Here is a 19,466-nt window from a genome sequence, read left to right on the forward strand (position 1 = left end):
GCATCACGAGAATAAGTCCTTATTTTTAAAAAAAAATGTATTTTTGTATAAATTTTTTGAATATAAATATTGAAGAGGTGAAAAAAAGTTTTAAAAACACTTTTTGAAATGCCTAGAATTTTACTATAACTAAATATTATTTCATTATATTTTTATGGTAAAAAAATTCGGGGATGTCTTTGGAGATACCTTATCAGCCGATCTTCTTAACCAAATTTACCTACAGGGCGGATATAGGATTTAACATTTTGGGGATACCAAACAAATTTTCAAAAAACATCTATATATTTTTAAATAGTGCGGGGACAAATCTATAATTTTACGAAATTTAGAATGATGAAAAAATATAAAAAATAAATAAATTTAGGGAGTACTGTCCCCCAACGCCTCTTCTTTAATCTACCCCTGCTTCCCCAAGTAAAGCTGAAATTCCTCAGTATAAAATCATGCAGGTATAGTCAAATGCTGCCAAGAATTCGAAGAAGAGCTAATCATAAAATAAAGCAAAATGTATATTGCCTCCGGATATAGATTACAAGTGACCCCTGAAAGAATCTTACTTACGCACAGCAATAATAGTTGTACACTTTAGAGGGGTGAAATACTTGTCCAGCTAAATTCACAAGTCAATATATCATGCTTCGAGTTTTGTTACACGATTCAATTTGATTTTAGGATAGGATGAAGTACAAATCTACAATGCTCTGCAAATGGAGTTTAGCCTCCTCGTTTAAATTTACTAAAGTTCCAATTTCTCTCCTGGGATCATATGCACCCTCTTCAAATATTACTTGGAGCCGAATAATTAGGAGTAAAGTCTACGACGTTGTTTGAACTTATACCAGATGACAACACGAAAAAATTGAGAAATGGTATAAAAGATGGTATAGTTTATGACTTTGCTAATTGTTTAAAGGTGTTTGACATTTCCATCTTTCTTTTCTTCTCATTGAGAAGTCCGACTGGAGGAGTCTAATAATTATACAAATTGTACTGTATATGCCTCCTCATTCTAAAGCACTTGTAATTGTATACTCCCTGCCTTTTCCTTCTTGAAGGAATATAAAAGAAAACAAATTCACTAACTAAACCAAATATAAAAGTTATGCGATAAGATACCGAGAGGATAAGATGTACGCCAACTTAATCCGGTCTTTACCAACTTGATCGCGTCTTTATTTTAGAGAATACATGATAACATAACATATAGAATAGATATATGAAATATGAATTAAAAAGAATTATTGATATAATAATAAAACACTATTCCCTCTGTTCCATAGAGTAGTATACATAAATGGTTGAATACGGAAATTAAGAAAAATAAAATTTAATGATGAGACCAACTAATATTATTTAATATAGTAAAAGAATAAATTGTATATTTTAATACTTTACTATTTTGAGAATGTATAGTAATTGATTGAAACATTCACAAAAGACACAGTAATAGAAATGAACGGGACAGAGAATATGTAGAATATCATGGTATCAAAGAGCAAATCCAAAATGTGTTTTATTTAATGCCCTAAGTTATAATTTAAGAAATTTGGTGAAAAACTTGATCCAATGATGTCATCATTAGGATAATCTCTTCAAATTTTATTTTTACGGCACATCTTCGTTTGCCCTATACTAGATTATATAATAAAATATTACACATACACTCTCTTTCTCTCTCTTTTATATTGTCCTTTAATGATGAAGAAAAACTTTTCATAACAAAATATTAAATATATAATAATGAAAAATATACATTATTGAAGTTGAAATTGGTCAAATATATTCTAAATTAATAGGACATAATTTTTATATTATAGTTAAGACTTCAGTTAAAACATTGTTGGGCTTGCTCTAAAATAGACCGGGTAGACAAAAGAATACAGAATCCACCAACTTCTCTTCTTAAACATCCACAACATTGTTTTCTTGTGCAATCATATGTATATAATCGTTACTCTCTCTGCAGTCTGCTTGCTCATTTTAACTCTCTACTTGATTTGTTTTCTTCAGTTCTAGCTGTTCCTTAGCCTCTCATTCGGAAACTTCTTGTTTAATTATATTCTCATTCATCTGATCTATATATTTTACATATTTCTTTCATTCATCTGTTCCATAGTTGCTTGTCTAGTTGTCTGTGTTGTAATTCCGTTGTTTCGGTTTTACTTGTTGACAGCAAAAAAGAAGCAAAATTGAGAAAGAAGAGAAGCAAATGGAAAAAGGATGCAATGTGAGATGTTGGGATGAACTATTACCTGATGCACTTGGCCTTATATTCGATAAACTTTCCCTTCAGGAAGTGCTCACTGTTGTCCCAAGGGTGTGCAAATCATGGGGAAGAGCAGTCATGGGGCCTTATTGCTGGCAACAAATAGATATTGAAGAATGGAGTCGATATCAGCCGCCTGAAAACATTGACAGAATGCTTCAAATGCTTATCAGACGTAGCTGTGGTTCACTCCGCAAACTCTGTGTTACTGGCCTCTCCACTGATCGAATGTATAGCTTCATTTCAGTCCAGTAAGTCCATAAAACACTACTTCATTGTTCATAGGCTTAATACCCTTTTAACCCTCAATGTTTGGGAGTATGTGCTGATGCGGTTTTAACTCGGCTGATTCAACCGTCGAAGTATCTGATATGTTCCGATTAGTCCTCATACCAGGATAAAATCAAAAAAGGGTATATCACGGAGCGTAAACTTGACAATTACTATTAAAAATAAAGTTTGCTCGTTTCTTTTAATCCCTAATTAGAATACATTAGATGTTCCTTTTAACCCTTAAAAAATACATTAAATGTGTTTTTTAATCCTTTTAATCCTCAATGTTTAGTGTCTTTTTAACCCTCACGAGTGTGAAATGTCATGATTGTCCATCCGTTATATACCATTTTTTGATATGAGGGCTAATCGGAACAATATCGGATACTTGAAGGGTTGAATCGACCGAGTTAAAACATTAAGGGCGTATCAGTACACACCCCAAATTTGAGGTTAAAAGGGCATTTAGGCTTGTTCATATTATATTAGTATGATTATCATTATGTCCTCGGTATGCAGACTGCCACTGCAGTCTGCATATAGCAATTGACTCTCTTAGTAATGTGGAAATTCATTAGTGTGCGTAATAGAATTTATCGTCCTGACTGATACTTGCGCTATGAACTTAAAACTCTAGAGTTGATTCATTTCATGGAAGATGATATTCATAAATTCAATGGTCTGTTGTAGTTCCAAAAAGCTACAGTTTGTTCTGGAACTAATTTATTTAACTCGCAAACTTAAACACCTCGTAGTACTTATTACTAGTAAACTACACATTTTTGTTCTAGGCTTTGTGAGAAAATAAAATTTGTCTTTTTGGGTCATTGTTTACTCCTGTCTTGCATTGGTTGCTAGTGCCAAGACTCTTCGGACTTTACGCATCCCAAGAAGTACGATAAGTGACTCCATGATGAAACAAGTTGCTGGGAAGTTCTCTTCAATCACCTACTTGGATTTGAGTTACTGCATTCATATTGGAGCCCCGGGTCTAGAGGTTATCGGAAAGCACTGTCAGTTTCTCAGTAAATTGCGCAGAATAATGCACCCACTGGAGGTAATAGGAAAGATCTCCCAAGACGATGAGGCTCTTGCCATAGCTGCCACGATGCCTCAACTCGAGCACCTTGAGATCGCCTATCTGCTTGTCAGTACTTATAGTGTAGTCGAGATACTAACAAACTGTAGGCTGCTCAAACTACTGGATGTTCGAGGATGTTGGAATGTCAGTCTTGACACGAAACTTGTTCATAACTTCCCTGGACTAGAGGTTGTTGGACCCCTTGTCGTCGATCACAGTCCTGACGTAAGTAGTTGGGAAGGTTGCTCTGATTACTCTACTTGTTCTGGATATCTGGCATGGAATTTTGTTGCTGGTGACGCGGATAATTACAGGGATGGGATTTCAGAAGATGAACATAGTATTGATAATGTGGAAATGTGGTTTTACAATGGTCTTGATGCCCAGGATGCTGGATTTGATTGGCCGCAATCCCCTTGAGTCTGATAATAATAATCACTCACATAAAATGATTTGATTTTAGCACCCATTTGATCCTTTAAATCACCAATTTATGTATTAGACTGTTGGAGTGCATAACTATTGATGCCAATTTATATGCTTGTAATCTTGTGTTTTGAGTTAGCATCGGGTTATCTGTGAATGAGTAAAACAGATATATGGATCAACATTGTTACTTTAATTGATGGTATGCTGGGAGTTGGAGTTGGATAAAGAAAGAGAAGACAACACATTATAAGTTGATCCCTTCATACGCAAAACACAAGTGAGGAGGGGTCAGATTCAGTAGAGTGACCACTCGATCCCCCGGATGCATACAAGTACCAAACTCCAAAATTCTGTTTAATCTGATCGGAAAAGAATCTAGAACATATCTTTTGTGAAAAAGCAGGTCCGGGTCCCGTTCACTCTGTGAACATAAATGTATCATAAAAGAATTTGTTCCCACTATTATGGGGGCAATGCAACCAATCAAATTTCAATACATCATTTGGTAAAAAAATTTGGGACAAATGAAATACCTAGCATGATAAAAAGGAGTCCGGATCATCTGTCTCCTTTTTGTGTCCCCTTGTATGTCCCCTCTTTTCTATTGGTCAGTTCCTTGCACGTGCATTATAGTTTCTCTTTCTGATAGTTTTTCACAGTTAAACTTTTCCAAATTTATATAACCTACATTTTTATTATTAAAATATAAAATATGTGTATAAAAAATATAAATTAGAATTTCATCCCACAAATAATAACGAGGCCCCCTGCATGCACACTAGTTTTATAATTAAAATTAGCCTTGTAAATAAAATCAGTCAATTTGATATTTAATAATAAATTAATGTTTTTTTTAATTATTTCAGTGATATTAAAAATATAAATGATATGTGGCAAAAAAAATAAAAAAATATAAATGATATAATTCTAATCATTTATATTTTTTAATTCTAATTTTAGCTAAAAATATTAGTGTGCATGCAAGGGGGTCTTGTTATTATGTGTAGGATGAAATCAGTTTATATATTTTATACACATACTTGTTACTTTTCTAGTTTAAAAAATGCAACATTTGGGTATATATTATTATATTAAAATAGATCTTATATTCAACATGTTTTTTTATAAAAAAATAAATAAAATATATTTCAATAATAAAAATGTAGGTTATATAAATTTGAAAAAGTTTAACGGTGAAAAACTATCAGAGAAAGAATAAAAAGAAATTATAATTCACGTGCAGAGTAAGGAACTGACCAATAGAAAAGAGGGGACATACAAGAGGACACAAAAAAGAGATAGAGGATCCGGACTCGATAAAAAGAGTTGGAAATTATTTTGGGTATGTAGCATTATCCTTCTTTCATTACTTAATAATAATATAAAACATTGTTACACCTACTATTTATCCGACTATCTCAAATTTATTGGTAAATATTAATTAATCCCACCATTTTACCTGCTTTTTATCAAACTTCACTCAATTTTATGCATTTTCTTGGTTATAATATATAAATAGTTTATTTAGCAAAAATAAAAATAATTAATAAATATAAAAATAAAATTATTATTTGTAACATATATACATATAAATAGATAATAAAAATATGTATTATTCAAGATGTGGGTTGATCATTCAGCCTATTCTGTCAAAAACTTTGTACAACCGAATATACCAAAAATAAAATTTATTTATTTATCTGAATCAAAATGAATCGAATTTGTTTTATGAAACAACCTATATAATAAATAAAACTAAAATTTCTTTTTTATCAAAGAAATATATCAATTAATCAATATCTCTTTATTTATATAAATCTAACTAAAGTTAAAAATTAGATATAATATTTATAATTTTAAGATATATATAAAAATATATGGTGTATATAAGAATTATATTATATATGACTAGATTATTATGGACATAAATAGGGCTGTAAATGAATTAATACGCTCGATAACCGCTCGGTGTTCGGTTCGAGAAAAGCTCAGTTCGATTTTGGTTCAATTCATGAACGAGCTGAACTTGAGCACAATTTTAAGGTTCGTTTTATAAACGAGCTGAACTTGAGCACAGTTGAGTTCGACTCGATAGTTCGCGAACAAGTTCGAATTATGAGTTCGTGAACTTGGCTCGTGAACATGGCTCGTGGATGTGGGAGTTTTATTAATGGATGATTTATTATGAATTTATGATTCTTTAGAGCATAAATTAAAATATTGTTAGAATTTTAATCTATTTTTTTAATTAAATTAAATAACAAACAAGCTCGTATATAAATTTATGAGCATAAGCTAGCTCGTTAACAAAATTTATTAAACAAGCTCGTGAACAAAATTAATGAGCGGTTGTTGAGCAAAAATTTGTGAGACATGTTCGTGAGCGTAAGTTAATGAGCGGTTCGTGAGCAAAAGCTCGTGACATAGCTCGTGAGCGGTTCGCGAGCCGTTCGTGAACAGAATTGTTCCTTAATGAGTCGATACTCAAACAGTATTATTGGCTTGATCCAAACTCGAGCTCGAGTTCGAGTTCGCTAATTTTTTAACAAACGATACACGAGCACTCTAGAATTCGGCTCGGCTCGACTCATTTACACCCCTAGACATAAATATATTTTTAGGAATCAAAGTCGATGATTTTTATTTTAACTTATTCAATCTAGATTGAATATAGCGAATTTTCAGAAAATTAGCATTAAACCGAAACACATCCGCTCGTAAGTTTTTCAATTTCGATTCGGTATCTCAGGTGCCTAAAACTATTATGGCAAAATAAAATCAAGGAAAAAAAATAAAAATCTGAGTTACACAAGGCCGATATTATGCGACAACCGAGCCGCAACTGAACATGTCAGATGCATCTCTGTGTTTAATTTGTCGACATCCAAATCCAAAAATCTCTCGAATCACAACTGAAATGGCAATTACAACAAGCCTCATCGCCTCATCTCCATGTTTATCATCATCTTGTTTCAGATCAAGAACAGCCCCATCTTCTCACAGGGTCCCCCACCATCGTTCCATCTCAGCCGTTCACACAACCAAACCAACAAGCCCATTGAGATGGAGCGTGGATAGCTGGAAGAGCAAGAAGGCCTTGCAACTTCCTGAATACCCAGATGAGAATGAGCTCGAAAAAGTGCTTAAAAAGCTGGAGAGTTTCCCGCCAATAGTGTTTGCAGGGGAGGCGAGGATGCTGGAAGAGAGATTAGGGGAGGCGGCTATGGGGAAGGCTTTTCTGTTGCAAGGTGGGGATTGTGCGGAGAGTTTTAAGGAGTTTAGTGCTACTTATATTCGTGACACTTTTCGAATTCTTCTGCAGATGAGTGTTGTTCTTATGTTTGGTGGCCAGATGCCTGTTATTAAGGTAATTATCCCGTATTGTATTGCCAATTAGTTGGGTCATTTAACGTATTCCCTTGTCGAATACTTTCTAAATCCCGGATTAAGTTGTTTATGTTTTGGCAAATGGTATTCGAAATTCGTGTTAAGTAATTGATGTTTGGACAGGAGCAAGGGATTAATAATATTTATTGCCAAATAAAGAATGATCTACCATTCTTTTCTTTGTCATATCTGTGTGTCTCTGTAAAAGATATGCATAAAAATGAATTGTTTGCTGAGATGAGTGTTGAAGAATGAACATATTGGATTACCCCCAAATGTACTATTCCATCTATCCCAATTCTTTGAACTTCTACTTTTTGATGTTTTTTGTAGAAAAGTAATATGTTTGGATTTTAACACAACATAAGTTGTCGAAAAGTAGCAAATTTCAGAGTTAAGGGCTGTAATCTGTCATACTTTAAAAGTAGCAAAGGTCGAAGCTGATAAACTTTGCCAAAACAAATTAAATAAGAAGGAAAAGCAAAATGTGGCGGGTTTAAAATTAAGGAGTGCTGAATCATTTTTATTTAAATGTCTAGGTTGGAAGGATGGCTGGTCAGTTTGCCAAGCCTAGATCAGACCCCTTTGAGGAGAAGAATGGAGTCAAATTGCCAAGTTACAAAGGAGACAACATAAATGGAGATGCTTTTGATTTAAAATCAAGAACTCCGGACCCTGAAAGACTAGTGATGGCCTATACTCAAGCTGTGGCAACTCTTAACCTTTTGAGGGCTTTTGCGACTGGAGGTTATGCTGCAATGCAGAGAGTCACTCAATGGAATCTGGACTTTGTAGAGAACAGTGAGCAAGGAGACAGGTAAGTTGAGAACATAAAACTCTTTGTTTTTTATGTTTCTATTTGCTTGTGCTTTTTGTGGGTCATGAATATGTGGCTATATCTTTACTAGAAAATGCTCCGGATTCATGTAGTTAAACCAAACTCGTTTACAATTGAGGGTTGGGTGATTTGAGTTGTATGTTAATCTAGACAAGGATTACTTGTCATGTTCACTCCTCTATCAGCACAATATAACATTATATTTGTTCTATTAACTTTAGGTTTTTCTGCCATCATATTACATTAATGCTTGAATTCAATGTTAATGACAATTCTTTTTGTTTATTTACACTTTAACTTCTTATATGATTCAATGAATATGGTTTTACAAATTAACTACATAATGGTTATTGTAAGGTTCCAGATCCATCTAAAGCTTGCAGTTTCATGTTCTGATGATTCACAGGTACCAGGAATTAGCTCACAGGGTTGACGAGGCTTTGGGATTCATGGCTGCAGCAGGAATCACCCCGGACCACCCTATCATGGCAACAACTAACTTTTGGACATCCCACGAGTGTTTGCATTTACCTTTTGAGCAAGCCCTCACTAGAGAGGATTCAACCACTGGCCTTTACTATGATTGTTCTGCTCATATGGTATGGGTTGGGGAACGGACTAGGCAACTAGATGGGGCACATGTAGAGTTCTTACGAGGAATTTCTAATCCCCTTGGTATTAAGGTATCAATTTGTGCTTCTAGTTATTTGATTGATTAGCTACCTAGAATATAGTCATTGACAGTTATATAAGGTTACTCGTTTTTGTTATTGCACTCGCTTTGACTATTTTTGAACAAGGAGATATTGGGAAGCACTCTAATGTTTCCACTTCCCATCTGACAAATAGTTTTGTTTAACTGTCATCAACATCTAAACCCAACAGTCCACTCCTATTTAATTCTATTGGTTCTAAGCTGTATATTGAAAGTGCCAACGGAATTTTAGTCACTGCTTTGGCCATATTAATATATTATATATGTGGCACTAAAACTACAATTTTTAATAACAGGAACATGTCTTTCTTTAGAATCCACTAGATCCACTAATAAGTAATCAAGGGTATGAAGACACTACATTTTTCAGTCTTGTCAAGTTATACTGTCAGCAAAGTATGTCAACTTGCATGTTTTTATTAGTTGCCATGAAACATATATAGTAACCAACTTTTATTCTGCGTAACCAGAAGGTTATATCTTCAAATTTTATTGGTGTTCTCATGATTTGTAAATGCCACTGTAGTTTAACATTTCATACGTGATTACATTCAGATTTACATCTTTGTATTCTTATCCTCTTTCCACCTAGATTTTGTAGCCTTCGGTCGTCTGTTTATACATGTGGCTGTGAATTTTTTTTCTTTATGTTGGTAACTGAACTAATAAGGATGGTGTTAGGATCTGCCACAAGTAACCCAACGAAAACTTTAATATACTCATGTACACATGTATTGAACTTGATGTGGTATTCCGTATATATATAAGCTCAGTGTTGAATGGTAATTGTATTTATCTGGCATATTTCTCATAATGCAGAACTGAAGATAAAAAACTTCATAAATCAACCCATAACAATCGGTAATTAGGACATTGCTTAGTTACTCGTGAGCTTGTGCATCTATATACCCTTAGTTTTAAATCGTTTTCGGTTCATTCACGGCTTTTGCGTAATGATAGGTTAAGCACTGCTGGTTGAAACAACAGTATGCCAATCTAGACCAAGTTACCTGAACAACCATGCCAACCTAAAAATTTGAATGAATAAAGTGGCTATTGTATGTGGTCCAGTTATAGTGCTAAAGTTTCCTTGTTCAGTTTTTGTGCCTTGGTCTTGTGGTGTTTATTTGTACCATTCAAAAGATAATTATTGGAACATGTTTCACAGGTGAGCCAGAAGATGGATCCAAATGAACTAGTTAAGCTTGTTGAAATTTTAAATCCTAATAATAAGGCTGGAAGGATCACGGTAATTGTGAGAATGGGAGCTGAAAATATGAGAGTCAAGCTTCCTCATTTGATCAGGGCAGTGCGGGGAGCAGGACAAATTTTGACATGGGTCTGTGATCCAATGCATGGAAATACCATACAAGCACCCAGCGGACACAAAACAAGGCCATTTGATGCAATCCTGGTATAGTCTCTTCGAAACAACTTCCTGTTATCATTTTGATTTAAAATTTTTCTAGTTTCCGATAAACTATTGATATTTTCCCTCAATCCTAATTTTAACATTGAACCGCTAGGAAATTACGTCACCTATATGGAAAGTGATTACTCATACTATCTTACAAACTTACTAAGAAGTAGGTGTAATGGTATTGTTAGGGTTGTATCTACAAGATATCGACGTTTACAACACAATAACTACCTAACACTCAAGTTGAGCCTGTTCGTGTAAGCAAGACACAATGCTTATATGCTCGTTACAAATGTTTATCATTTGTTAGAAAATCATATAGATTATAGAATAAAATGTTATATCTTTCCATAAATATGATTTATCATATGCGGACTTGTTGGGCTAGAAACACTTGAATTATTATTTCATCTATAGATTTCATATGACCAGAATTAACTGTGCAACTGTGTATGTGTGCTATAATATAATTTAACATGATGTTTATTGTGTTGTGGCAGAGTGAGGTGCGAGCTTTCTTTGATGTGCATGAGCAAGAAGGCAGCTATGCGGGAGGTATCCATCTGGAGATGACAGGTCAGAATGTGACCGAGTGCATTGGTGGCTCACGAACTGTGACTTATGATGACTTGAGTGCCCGTTATCACACCCACTGTGACCCAAGACTCAACGCATCACAGTCCCTTGAGCTAGCCTTTATCGTTGCTGAACGACTCAGGAGGAGGAGAATTAAATCTCCAAATTCACTCTTTCCAAGTATTTAGGTTTGCTCTATAAATATATCTCTTGTATTACTTTTTGTTGAGCGAGTATGAAGGAAAAATTGGAGGCTTTGTGATTGACTATCCAATTCAATCTGGATGGCCAAAGTTTAATGTTTTGCCTTTTTGCTTGACGATTTTGATAGAAGTCCACTATAGCCAATGGCTAAAAGAAATATGTTATGTTCATCTGTGTGTTAACTTTGTAGGAAACATAATTCTCTATTAGGGAGTTTTAGAAATCTGAACAGATGAGAGATTCATATTTCTAAATAGGTGTCTGACCCAATCACTTACATCCGGAAGTGACATAAAAAAACAGGAACTGATCAAAAAATAACTCGAAATTATATAGCTTTAAGTCTGCGTTAAGAATCTGGACTTTTATGTTCAATAGACTATTACATGAATGGAACAAGTGATCTTAGAATGACATCTTCTTGAGTGATTCCTTCAAAGCAATATTTGTAGTGCTGTAGCCTCCATCCACTACAAGGTTCACACCACTCACGTACTTGGCCTCGTCGCTTCCCAAGTACAATGCAGCCGCAGCTACATCCTCTGCCTCCACCGTCGCCTCCTTCAAATTCGCAATTTCTGCAATAAAATCCTCCACCTTCTCCTTGTCACTCATTCCCAGGCCTTTCATCAGCATTGGAGTCACCACTCCGAATGGAGACACACAGTTCACTCGTACCCCGTGACTCCCCATCTCCACACATAAATTCTTCGCCAGACCCAAGACCGCGTGCTTTGAAGCACAGTAGGCATGCGGGACATCTCCATGAACTACTGATGCAACACTTGAAGTGAACAAAATGCTGCCTCTTCTTGCAGGAACCATGACTCTACACGCGTGTTTGGCGCACAAGAATGCACCAAGCACATTAGTATCGAACACACTCTTGAAATTTTGATATGTTGTGGCTGATATTCTTGGATCAGGCAGACCTGTGATGCCAGCGTTAGCAAACATAATGTCAAGCTTACCGTGCTTGGTGACGGTGAAATCAACCAAATTTTGGACATCCGATTCATTAGTAACATCACAGTGGACATAAGAAAGATCATCTTGGTCTTTGCACAGAGATCGCCCTAGTTCGTCTTGACGACCAGCAATCACCACCTTTGCACCATGCTGCACAAAGACACGGGCCGTCGCTCCACCAATGCATCCAGTACCACCAGTAATTACAGCTACTTTACCCTCTAACCTGCAAAATCACAACTCCGGTGACTCGTACATAAATTAGTGCTTGGATGAGTGGATCATCAATCATGGTAAGATTGGTTACCTCTTGGCAACGGGAGCTAGCAGTGAAGAAAGTTTCATGATTCAGGGAGCTTAGATATCTCTACAAATTAACTTGCAGCTACAAAATAGATGGTAGATGCAACTTATATATATTTCACAGAACAAGCTACTCATAACTGTTAATGTTCTTGCTGTCAACTTGGTGCAGAGCAAATTATGATGGAACCCATTTTTTAATACACTTCTGATAAGCATTGTATTTTAAATAAGATACGGAAGTAGATATAGTTGAAAGTCCAAAATTTGTAGAATAAACAAACATTTGTAGAATAAATAAACATTTGGATGTTCCGGAACACACAAAGAAACTGCAATTAGTGTGGGAAATTTTTTCTACACTTGAGCTTGAAGAGTCACTAGTGTGGTTTTATTGTTTACATAACGTGTTGGGTCTGGGATGGTCTACAAATTACACCTTTAAAACAATCATAAAAAACAAATCAGTTGTTGCAACTACCCAAAAAACTATCATATCTACACAGCCAGTTGATCATTAATAAGAAAGAAAAACACTGCCCTAGAAGATGGATCCAAATGAAATACTTAGTTTTTTACAAGATCCCAATAACAAGGCTGGAATAATCACCCTAATTATATGAATGAGATCTGAAAATTATGAGATTCAAGCTACCTCATTGTATGAGGCCAGTGAGCAGGACAATTTGTAGCTTGAGTATGTGACCTAGTGCCAGGAAACATCATATGAATGGGAAACCAGATGAAAATACATAAAATAAGAAACTTCATCTTAAATTGACATCTTTTGGAAGGATTGTTTCAAAGCAACATTTGTAGTGCTGTAACCTCCATCCACTACAAGGTTCATACCACTCACATACTTGGCCTCATCGCTTCCCAAGTACAACGCAGCAGCCGCGACATCCTCTGCCTCCACCGTTGCCTCCTTCAGATTCGCAATACCTGCAACAAACTCCTCCACCTTCCCCTTATCACTCATTCCCAGCCCTTGCATCAGCATGGGAGTCACCACTCCAAACGGAGACACACAGTTGACTCGTACCCCGTGACTCCCCATCTCCACACACAAATTCTTGGCCAGGCCCAAGACCGCGTGCTTTGAAGCAGAGTAGACATGTGGAACATCTCCATAAGTGACAGACGCAACACTTGAAGTGAACAAAATGCTGCCTCTCCTGGCAGGAACCATGACTCTAGCCGCGTGCTTGGCGCACAAGAATGCACCAAAAACATTTACATTAAACACGTTCTTGAAATCTTGGTACTCTGTTATTGAAATCCTTGGATCATTGAAGCCTGTGACACCAGCGTTAGCAAACATAATGTCAAGCTTACCGTGTTGGGCCATGACAGAATCAACCAGATTTTCGACATCTGATTCATTAGTAACATCACAGTGAACAAAAGAAAGGTCATCTTGGTGTTTGCATAGGGAATGGCCTAGTTGGTCTTGAACATCAGCAATCACCACCTTGGCACCATGTTGCGCAAAGAGACGCGCCGTGGCTCCACCGATGCATCCAGCACCACCAGTGATTACAGCTACTTTACCCTCTAACCTGCAAAAAAAGAAGCAATATATTCATACCGCATAGATGCTTGGGACTTGGTAAGGTAGGTTACCTTTTGGCAACGGGAGCTAGCAGTGAAGAAAGTTTCATGATTATGAGTATGGGTTGCAATCACCTCTGCTGCTACGCGAAATAAACTAGTCCAAATTTCATTTTCAACTGTTAAGCCAAGGTGTGCGTTTATGAGAAGCATCAGCTTAAAAGTAGCTTTCATTTTCCTTCATTAGTTTATATTAAAAAGCTACAAATCTATATAATTCTTAAAGCATGAGTCATTTTTTAAGGCTGCTTTGGTAATTTCACATTCTCTTGGATCAACCCGTTAAGCTCCGGATTGACCCAGCAGCTTTCTCATTCAAATTAACACTATGAAAGCATATTTCGGGTTTTTATGCGACCCACCCGATTTCCACTGGATATGCAGCATGTTCCTGCCATATCAGGAGCGTTGCATTTAATGTTGTTCCTTCGATCATGCCACTCATTACGCTTTTTGTATGACAAGTCTAATTATTTTTGGTATGTTTTCAAAATAAAATTTATACCTAAATTTCAGTATATTCTAAAAGGAATACAAAAAATCATATGTGACACAAAACAAATGATGTCCCAATCATAATGAGATGAGATTTTTGGTATGTTATCAAACAAATTTTTATATAGAAAATCATGTTTACTGATATTATTGACTAGAATATCCATTAGTGATACGATGTTTTTATTTGTGAGTTCCTTTTCATTGCAAAGAATATCAATCATCAGTGATCTTCTTCAACATTCCTTCTAATTTAAATACTTGATATCTTTGTTATTATCAATTAGCACGACAAAATTATCAAATTATGAGCTGCTTCTACTCTAAATCTTTCTTTACATATCTTTATACAATTTAGTTGAAGCAGCTGTGATATCCTTCCGATTGAATACAGAAGGAATGCATGATCAGACATGCAAAATCAGTGGTTTTGACCGTGTTTCCTCCTTTAATACATCAATGCTATAAATAAAGATGCAGAATTGTCATCTTTCTCCAAGGCTCCTGCAGGACACGCCAATCATACAGGTTGTGTGTTTTTTTGTCATAGTTACTATGTTCTTGAGTGCTTTCTATATACTGACCCCGCATTTTTACATATAATCTCTTCCAGTGATGAGCTTCCACGAACATATCTTCTCTATTGACACAAGTAAGCTGACATGGACACTTAAGGTGAGGGTTACAAGGATGTGGCCGACACTTGATAATCAAGGCAATGTTGTTAGGCACAATATGATTCTTCTGGATTGTTTGGTAAGCGTCTTTTTCCCTTTTTTTGCATGGTCGAAGTGTTGCTTTACATTTGAAAACTGTCCCAAATTTGCTGGACATGCACATTCACGCAATTGTAAGGCCAGAAATATGGAATCAAATCAATCCTAATGTGCTTGAGGGAGGTTTATACATTATAAGGAATTTCCAGATGCTTCCTCCTCAGGGCCGTCTTAGGCCAGTAAGAATTAACAAATGTATTTTATTGATCCAGACCACCACCATTAATGCTATTCCCGTCGACGACTTTGCTATTCGTTTGCATAAGTTTGAAATTGCACCACTGTCCATTCTAGAGGAACTTATTGAATCTGATGATCCAGAGTACAAGCCATGTTATGCAGCAGGTATGGACAATTTTATACATTATAATACCTTATGTACTATATCAAGTAAACAATATATTGATGTTTCGAGCAGATGTGGTGGGAGTTCTTCATGCGCTACAACCTATCCGGATTATAAGGTCAAGTAATATTGACAAGCATGTCGTCCGTTTCTCTATATCCGATGGCAGGTTTATTTTTTTCGAAAGCTCTATCACGTGCTAATTACTATCATTTTCTGTCAACTATACTATATTGGACGAATTAAGTTTTTTACTGTAACATGTAGTGATTCGTTTGGGTTTTTACAAGGATCTCAATCCCGGTTCATTTCTTTGGGCCACCAAACGAAAACACTGAATAACTATACGGCCATGATCTTCAGAATTAGATAATAGTTATTCTTGCATGTGTAAGAATTAGTCGTTTTGGAGGTAAACATCTTTCACTCTTGAACTTTATTTTCAATCCATATATGATTCGTTGATCACATTCATGGGTGTAATGATCTGTCACCATTTTCAAAGAGAATCCACATCACCAACTTGCCTGGCTCAAAGATTTACATTAATCTCCAATATCATGATGTTACTGAATTGAGGCAGAGGTTCAATAAGTTATTTTTTTAATTATAAATTTATTTCATAAATTGTTTCATAAATATCACAATATCACTAATATAAAAAATGATCATACTAAGTCGTGTTGTTTTCATGTCTTAGGTTGGCAGAAGATGAAGACCAGAATCCGTAGATAAAAATCTGCAATCGCACGTTATCTGCTTCTATATAAGATTACATTCCTTGAGTCATGGAATATTTCTATAGGTTGCCCTTTTAAATTAAAAATAAATAGATTATCATTTTGTTAAGGAGTTGTGATGATTCTGTTTCATTTGAATAAGGATATTTACCCAACGTATTCTTAATCACAATCTTGATGTAACAGTTTATCAACAAATCTATTGGAGATACATTGTTTATTTTAATATTTTAATTATCAGTTCCAGGTTCGTTGTAATTGTTTCTCTTATTTTGTTCTCCCATAATCTGGGCCTTGATTTTAGCACCTCATCCTACAATATAATTGATAAATTTCAACTATGTCACTGAGATTGATATAGAATCTTCCTCTCACAAATTATAGCCCATGATCAAATAATATATTTAACGTATCAATTATCAAAATGTCCACATCAAAAATTTATATTTACTTATAAGTATTTAATTCTATAATATATAATATATAATTATTTATATTTATTTATTTATATAAATATTTGACGTATATATGTATTTATTCCTAAGACTAATTTTCATTGAGTTGAAGGTGGCGTAACACTTGATCATTGCTATATTTATTTGCTTTAACTTTTCAAGTACGTTTTCAATATAGAAAAAAAAGTAATTCTACACGTTATTTTTAATATTTTTAATAGGTAAAGTTTATATCGAAGAATATAAAGTTTATTGTTATAATTATAAAAAAATTAATTGTAACTCAATTATGTTGAGGATTCTCATAAATCCATTTGGAGAAACATATGATCAACTTAATTATGGTTATTGATCACTAATATACATATATCCATATCCATATTCCATATTTGTTGAAAAGACACCACACACATGACTTCTAACGACCAGATTCATTGTATCTTTCTATCGCACATGTTTTTTCCTACATTTTAGGCCTTAATTTTAGCACATCAACCTAAATTTTTTTTATAAACTTCAAGAAAATCATTGAATTTTATAATTGATCTTCTTCTCCGAAATTATGGTCGAAGATTAGAAATCGAGATTATCTGAAATGTTATCACAAGCGTGAATTATAACAACCAGGTTCTTTTTTTAATTCTATCACCTATGTTGTTGTCTTACATAATAAGCCTTGATTTAAGCACATCATCCACAAAAAAATAATTGACAAATCATTGTATTTGATAATGCATCTCTTTCTCCTAAATTATAGCCAAAGATTGTCCCTTAAATGATAACTAAATTAGAGAGTTAGAGGACTAGATCAAGTTATATATCTTACGATAAATTATTCAAAAATAAATATAAAATTTCCTAAAATTTTAAAATTCGAGATATATTTTACAATTTCTCTTCAAATCAAAATAAGATTCTAAGTTGGTTTTTTTTGTAATGCGCGGTTTTACTATGTTTGTCTTTTGAAAGTTGAACTTCTTGCTTTCAATTATCATGATGTATCTTTATTATATCTTTTTTTCTTTGGTTGCTATGTTTGCATATCTCGAATAAGTTACAGATTAGTGCTTACAAGTTGCAAAACAATGGTGACAGCTACGAAATATGCATATTCTGTAATTTGAACTCCAAAATTTTTATATTATTTTATTAAATTTTATAACTCCAAAAATGTGATTTTTATAACCATGTTGTTGTCCTACGGCCTTGATTTCACCACATCATCGACAAAATAATTGATAAACTACAAAAAAATCATTGTATCTAATAATGCACCTTCTTCTCCTCAATTATAGCCCAAAATTATGTACACGTGTATATACACTTTACTGATTGTAAATCATCTCTTGACTCATGCACTTGCATCATTCAAACACTTGCATTATTTGAAAAGCTATGATATAAATATAGGTATCTTGGTCTTTATTTTTCATCGATCATCTGACAATACACATCCTCTGTAATTATCTTATATTTTCTACAAAAATTCTTTAAGCTGATCTTTTTCTTTGCTATGGAGGACCATCAACATATTGCATTGGTCAACGAGTCCCAGACAGATTGGATCATAAAAGTACGAGCAACACGAATTTGGGCAGCGAAAAGACAAAATGGTGACATTAGTTTGCATCATTTAATTCTTCTTGACTGTCAGGTATGATATGTGCTGATACGTTTTTTCATAAATTTATTATTATTTATATGTGTTATGCGTTATTCTATACAAATTATTTTACAATTACAGAACAATCACATGAGTGCCACTGTTAGGCCGGATGTTTGGGAATTGTTTCGTGATATATATCGCGAAGGCGGTTTATACCTTATAAACAAGATGGTTGTGCGACCGGCATTTGGTTATTATCGGTCTGTGAGTGCGGAAAAAAGGATCATTCTACTTCCATCAACCGTGGTCACTGTGTTGAGCGATGATGGTGTGATTCCGGATCATAAGTTTGAATTTGTTCCTCTTCAAGATCTGAATCCGTATTCAGTCGATCCTTTTCAGGAACATACACCAATTTTTTCACCAGGTTGTTATACTGTAGTAAGCATAAAAATTACATTTTACGATATTGTAACACGATTTTATAAATATTAAATTTTCATGATTAGTTAATTATTACAATTGGTTTTGATTGTGATGATATGACAGTTTAAAAATTATTCTGCAGACATTATTGGAGTTCTTGAAAACCTTCAACCAATACAGACTCTTCAGACCATCCATGTTCCGAGAGAAGTTGTAAAGTTTGTAGTCTCTGATGGAAGGTAGTATTTATTTCTATGTGTTATTATGTTACCGATACCAGTAGCAACAATCAGGCAATGATAATTATGTTATATGTTCCATATGTTGTGTAATTATTTAAAATTATATAAAATTATATATTTTACAATTGTGTAAAAATATATATATATATTTATATAATTATATAACAATATAACAACATATATTAATATAATATATGATTTAAGAAATAGGAAGTGGAAGTTGTGATTCACACTAATCCTTAATATTGTTAATCCTTAATATTGTCACAGTACCAGACACCCGGTAAGCTTTTTTGGGCCAC

General features: G+C 34.4%; 4 protein-coding genes across 4 annotated transcripts; 2 read left to right on the forward strand and 2 right to left on the reverse strand.

Annotated features, from left to right (window-relative positions):
* Nucleotides 1–1,930: 1,930 nt before the first annotated feature.
* On the forward strand, nt 1,931–4,199 carry LOC108213676 (F-box protein FBW2). Its single transcript, XM_017385471.2, has 2 exons — nt 1,931–2,520; nt 3,401–4,199. Exons 1-2 carry the CDS (start codon nt 2,213–2,215, stop codon nt 4,041–4,043), a joined length of 951 nt encoding a protein of 316 aa, XP_017240960.1. The 5' UTR covers nt 1,931–2,212; the 3' UTR covers nt 4,044–4,199.
* A 2,622-nt stretch (nt 4,200–6,821) lies between these two features.
* On the forward strand, nt 6,822–11,362 carry LOC108214600 (phospho-2-dehydro-3-deoxyheptonate aldolase 2, chloroplastic). The gene is made up of 5 exons (XM_064089382.1): nt 6,822–7,419; nt 7,979–8,256; nt 8,684–8,960; nt 10,161–10,406; nt 10,913–11,362. Exons 1-5 carry the CDS (start codon nt 6,901–6,903, stop codon nt 11,174–11,176), a joined length of 1,584 nt encoding a protein of 527 aa, XP_063945452.1. The 5' UTR covers nt 6,822–6,900; the 3' UTR covers nt 11,177–11,362.
* Nucleotides 11,363–11,499: 137 nt separating this feature from the next.
* LOC108214603 (short chain aldehyde dehydrogenase 1) lies at nt 11,500–12,805 on the reverse strand. The gene is made up of 2 exons (XM_017386699.2): nt 12,469–12,805; nt 11,500–12,387 (listed from the first exon to the last, which is right to left on the reverse strand). Exons 1-2 carry the CDS (start codon nt 12,504–12,506, stop codon nt 11,598–11,600), a joined length of 828 nt encoding a protein of 275 aa, XP_017242188.1. The 5' UTR covers nt 12,507–12,805; the 3' UTR covers nt 11,500–11,597.
* Nucleotides 12,806–12,959: 154 nt separating this feature from the next.
* On the reverse strand, nt 12,960–14,242 carry LOC108214602 (short chain aldehyde dehydrogenase 1-like). Its single transcript, XM_017386698.2, has 2 exons — nt 14,091–14,242; nt 12,960–14,026 (listed from the first exon to the last, which is right to left on the reverse strand). Exons 1-2 carry the CDS (start codon nt 14,126–14,128, stop codon nt 13,237–13,239), a joined length of 828 nt encoding a protein of 275 aa, XP_017242187.1. The 5' UTR covers nt 14,129–14,242; the 3' UTR covers nt 12,960–13,236.
* Between the last annotated feature and the right edge of the window lie 5,224 nt (nt 14,243–19,466).

The sequence above is a fragment of the Daucus carota genome, chromosome 3, assembly GCF_001625215.2.
Source record: "Daucus carota subsp. sativus chromosome 3, DH1 v3.0, whole genome shotgun sequence".
NCBI classification, from domain to species: domain Eukaryota; kingdom Viridiplantae; phylum Streptophyta; class Magnoliopsida; order Apiales; family Apiaceae; genus Daucus; species Daucus carota.

Bases quoted from the DNA above. Each gene is read 5' to 3' on its own strand.
- LOC108213676 (XM_017385471.2), top strand. From the start codon at position 2,213: ATGGAAAAAGGATGCAATGTGAGATGTTGGGATGAACTATTACCTGAT. The intron at 2,521-3,400 runs GTAAGTCCATAA...ATTGGTTGCTAG, and splicing joins TATAGCTTCATTTCAGTCCA to TGCCAAGACTCTTCGGACTT.
- LOC108214600 (XM_064089382.1), top strand. From the start codon at position 6,901: ATGTCAGATGCATCTCTGTGTTTAATTTGTCGACATCCAAATCCAAAA. The intron at 7,420-7,978 runs GTAATTATCCCG...TTAAATGTCTAG, and splicing joins GCCAGATGCCTGTTATTAAG to GTTGGAAGGATGGCTGGTCA. The intron at 8,961-10,160 runs GTATCAATTTGT...CATGTTTCACAG, and splicing joins CTAATCCCCTTGGTATTAAG to GTGAGCCAGAAGATGGATCC.
- LOC108214603 (XM_017386699.2), bottom strand. From the start codon at position 12,506: ATGAAACTTTCTTCACTGCTAGCTCCCGTTGCCAAGAG. The intron at 12,388-12,468 runs GTAACCAATCTT...GTGATTTTGCAG, and splicing joins CTAGCTCCCGTTGCCAAGAG to GTTAGAGGGTAAAGTAGCTG.
- LOC108214602 (XM_017386698.2), bottom strand. From the start codon at position 14,128: ATGAAACTTTCTTCACTGCTAGCTCCCGTTGCCAAAAG. The intron at 14,027-14,090 runs GTAACCTACCTT...CTTTTTTTGCAG, and splicing joins CTAGCTCCCGTTGCCAAAAG to GTTAGAGGGTAAAGTAGCTG.